Genomic DNA, 3,987 nt, shown 5'->3' on the forward strand with positions numbered 1-3,987 from the left:
TGTATTCAACTGATACCTATATACATCTATAGTGCTTTTTTTTTTTAAATAAGAGAAAACCAGGATCCACAGAGAAGGTTATCACAGCCCACTGCCAAGTATTGCTTGAAACAGAGGTATGACTGGCTTTGCATCCACTCTAACTGCTGTCCTATGTTTTCTCTATGTCTCTTTGTAACTCTTCAGGAGTCATATACTTAGAGTACGTTTATCAAACAACTATTTATACAGGAAGTACTAGGTACCTGTCTATTGAAAACTGGTTTTCCTATGTACACTGTTCCCTAGAGCACAACAGAAAGCCTCCTCTGTTTAAAAGCTCCATTTCTCCCAGTCTCTCCTGGGATTTACTGGCACTATGAGTACAAGCTGCAACTATTACATCCACCACTGAAGCAAAAGGTGGAATGAAGGAATCTATTCAAACTCCATTTATTCTCACCCAATGCTCTATGCGCCTCAGACTTTGAAAAGTCTACAGGAACTAATTGTGTTACTGGGCATAGCAAGCAAAACATTTTACATGCCTTAGACACTCCCTTTCATTCCTCTCTGGCCTTTAAAAAAATATATTACTTGTTTCTCATTCCTTTAATGGAATTTATGCTAGACATCAAGTAGTTCTGCAGTCCCTAAAAAAATATATTAGCCTGAGTTTAACTGGGGATAGTAGGACTTTTGTCAGAAAAGTCAGAAAATTCTTTAAATTACAGAGAAACAGTACCTCCACTTCTGAATAAGAATCACTACAACATTCATTGTAATGTGGCAATTCACTTGAATTTCCATCCTCTCATCAGCAGACTAATGTTATATTTACTTTTTGTTGTTTCAGAATTTCAGAGAAGTATTATTCCCATTAGATTTTCTCCAGTATAACAAGAAAGAGGTTTTGGGGGCTTTTTTGTAGGTTTTTGTAGTTTATCTACAGGATTTCTTAATTCCTGACATATATGAAGCTCAGATAGCTATAACTGGCAGAATAATTTAGTGTTACAGGACCAGCCAAGCATGATCAAGGTCCCCTTTGCCACAACCCCAGATCAGTTTAATATGACACATTCCTTGGTCAAATCTTCTAATATTATCCATTGATTTTAAGAGTGGCAATGGAATTTAAAAGTTAATTTGAATTGAGCCTGTATATAACACAAGAGTTACAGAAGTGTGGTCTTAAAGTTAGATATTAGAATAAGTTATTTAATTTTAGTGCTAAACAGTGCTAACATTACATAATTCAAATCTACTCGTTTAATATAGAGAGGTTCTGTCAGGTGCTTAATAAGGAATTAAGAGCAAATGAACAGAGGGCCTGGACCTCCCCATTTATTTAGGATGTGGACCAACTCTATGTGCACCATGTATTTCAATCATATGGGTAGCATGAGTGACATCTATACAAGTGTTTTGTAACCTCACTTGCTAATTTGTGGGTTAGCATACCAGTAAGTCATCTAACTGAAGAGACCTTCATTTATTTAATAATTTACTACTCTAATAAATGGAATTTAGAATAATTATATTCCAGCTTGTTTACTGCAGATGCCATAACTTACAAAATAGGAAAAAAAAAGAAAGTTAAACAAAAGCACTGTAGGAAAGGCACAGGAGGTGACCGTACCAACACAGCTCAGGCCTCAGCTGGAACATGGAGTCATTCTGAGCAGTCTGTCTTAAGAAGGATATAGACAACCTGGAGTTGGTCCAGAAATGAGTAATGAAGACTAAAAAGAGGCTGAAAAGCAAACTGGAAATCAGATGGAAACACGTATGTTTAGTTTGAAGAACAGTTACTACAAGTTGGTGAGGAGGGCATGCGATACCAGTTTTTAAATATCTGGAAGGCAGCTGTAAAGGAAAGAGAAACATTTTTCCTTTGCCACAGAGAGATGCAGCAACAGATCTGAAGTGCAGCAGAAAAACTTTAGGATACAACTCAGGGAAAACTTCCTTAAGTGTCAAAACAGCAAGATAATGGAACAGGTTACCCAAGTTTTCACGAGCGGGATGGACATGCATCTGTCTCGGAAGGTTTAGGAAGATCACATCCTGTATTTGTGCAGGGGATTAGACTAGATGACTCAAGTATAAAATTTCAGCTTCATGATACCCGTCACCATTATCTCCTTCTCCCTCACACATCCACATCAACACTATGAATCCTTTTACATCACCCTTACTGGATTCTGAGCAAGAGGAATTACATTACTTATATTAAATAAACCCATCATCTTCAAGCACATATTTACTTTTTTTTTTTAATTTTGCAGTTTAATAAAAGAAAAGAAAAAAAAAACCACACATGCACAATTTTACTATTTATTCATTAGCAGAATCATCCCAGTGAAAGAGAAAACACAATTAATTTAAGGCAGCATTGGTTGATTTCATAAGAGGGTTTCGGTTTTCTGTTTTACCTCAAAAGCTACGAATAAGAAAGCAATAAGAATAGTGAGAAACCAAAACCCACATGCTTACCAGTAGGCAGCAAGTATGTTATTCAATATAAATTAAATATGATTAAACTTTTTAAAACATGAATGCTAATTATGACATCTCATATATATATGGACACATGTTCTTATCTCAACAACTCCATTCGTTCTTTTCTCCCCACTCTCATTGTCTTTTACACATTATTATTTAGTCCTGCCACAGGGTCCAAGCACACATCTATCTATCTGGGCACACAGATGCAGCTGTTGGATGGAAGCCCTAGATTATGAATTCTTCAGGGCAGAGATCTTTTCTGTGTATTGAACAGCACAGGGCCCTTATCCTAATGTAGTGCTCAGGCCATATGTAGAAGTCAAGATTACCACATAACTGTAAATATATATAACCCCTTATATATACACACTTCTTCCCATACTGTCATTGCAATTAACACCCAGTATTGTTGTACAAGGGTGGGGGGGGGTGGGAAGTGGCAGAAGCCAGCATCACTATTTCTGTCTGTTTACATTTAACAGGACTTTGTATCCTTCTAAATGTAAAGTTTCACTCTTCCCTCCCTATTCAGTTAGTCTTTTCCTCCCTTTTCGGTCTTTGCACAGTAATAGGGAATACACACTTTGAAGGGAAAAAACCCTCCAAAAAAACAGAAAAAACCCAACTACAAGGGTGCAAACAACTGTGCAGACACTGAAGTTTCCAGGTAGGAATTTGCAACACCGACTGCAATCTGATTTCAAGTTGATGTGATCCCTCAAAAATAGGAACACTACCAAAACGCCCCCGGACAGCTTTGGCTAGACGGCAAATGACTTTTGCAGGAAAACCATAAACTCTAAAACGAAGCAGTGGGGATGCAGAAAGCAGCAGAGGTGCCCCCCGAAGCTGACCACACACAAATGGCCACCTCCAAGTGCTGCCTTGCTGGAAGGAGACAACACATGTCAAAGCAGTAGCAGGATAGATAACTCTGCTGTTCAAGCTGAGGAGCCTGTGACCACCCACTCCAGATCCGACTGGCGGAGACACCAGGGTGGGATGAGCCTAAGGAGGATCTGCAGCATTGCCCTTCCCTGTGGAGATGCCCCCATCCTACTTCTGCTTCCCCCAGGTGTGTGGAGAGGTGCGCGCCTGACCGCCCCCTCCCCGGGGATCCTCCCTGGGAGGTGCAAAGTCCAGGAGGATCCTACGTGGCAGCGCAGCTCGACCCCGCGGCGCAGGAGCCCGGCCCACCCCCGGCGCACTCACCCAATGCCACCTGGCAGGCTCTCCGCAACTGCCCGTGCGGCGGCCGCTTCGCCTCCTTTTCGGCCAGGATCTTCTCCAGCGCCCGGGACACGAACATGCTCTTGGTGCGCGTGTCCTGCTCCCGCGCCGGAGGCTGCATGGCCGTCGCCCCCCACGAAACGGGCGACCCCGCGCTCACAGGCTCCGGCCCATGATCCGGAAGAGACGCGGCTCCCTCAGCAGCTCCCGCAGCGCCAGGGACACGGCGCCGCCATATTGGAGCCGTCACGTGACTGACATCTCGCT

General features: G+C 42.0%; 1 protein-coding gene across 1 annotated transcript in view; it reads right to left on the reverse strand.

The window, feature by feature from the left end:
• Positions 1-3,972, reverse strand: part of ARFGEF2 (ADP ribosylation factor guanine nucleotide exchange factor 2) — a 58,721-nt gene extending 54,749 nt beyond the window's left edge. The window contains exon 1 of the mRNA XM_019539797.1: positions 3,703-3,972. Coding sequence (XP_019395342.1) covers positions 3,703-3,841 — 139 coding nt within the window. The 5' untranslated portion in view covers positions 3,842-3,972. The remainder of the gene's footprint in view (positions 1-3,702) is intronic.
• Between the last annotated feature and the right edge of the window lie 15 nt (positions 3,973-3,987).

The sequence above is a fragment of the Crocodylus porosus genome, unplaced genomic scaffold, assembly GCF_001723895.1.
Source record: "Crocodylus porosus isolate Cpor-Errol unplaced genomic scaffold, CroPor_comp1, whole genome shotgun sequence".
Lineage (NCBI taxonomy): Eukaryota > Metazoa > Chordata > Crocodylia > Crocodylidae > Crocodylus > Crocodylus porosus.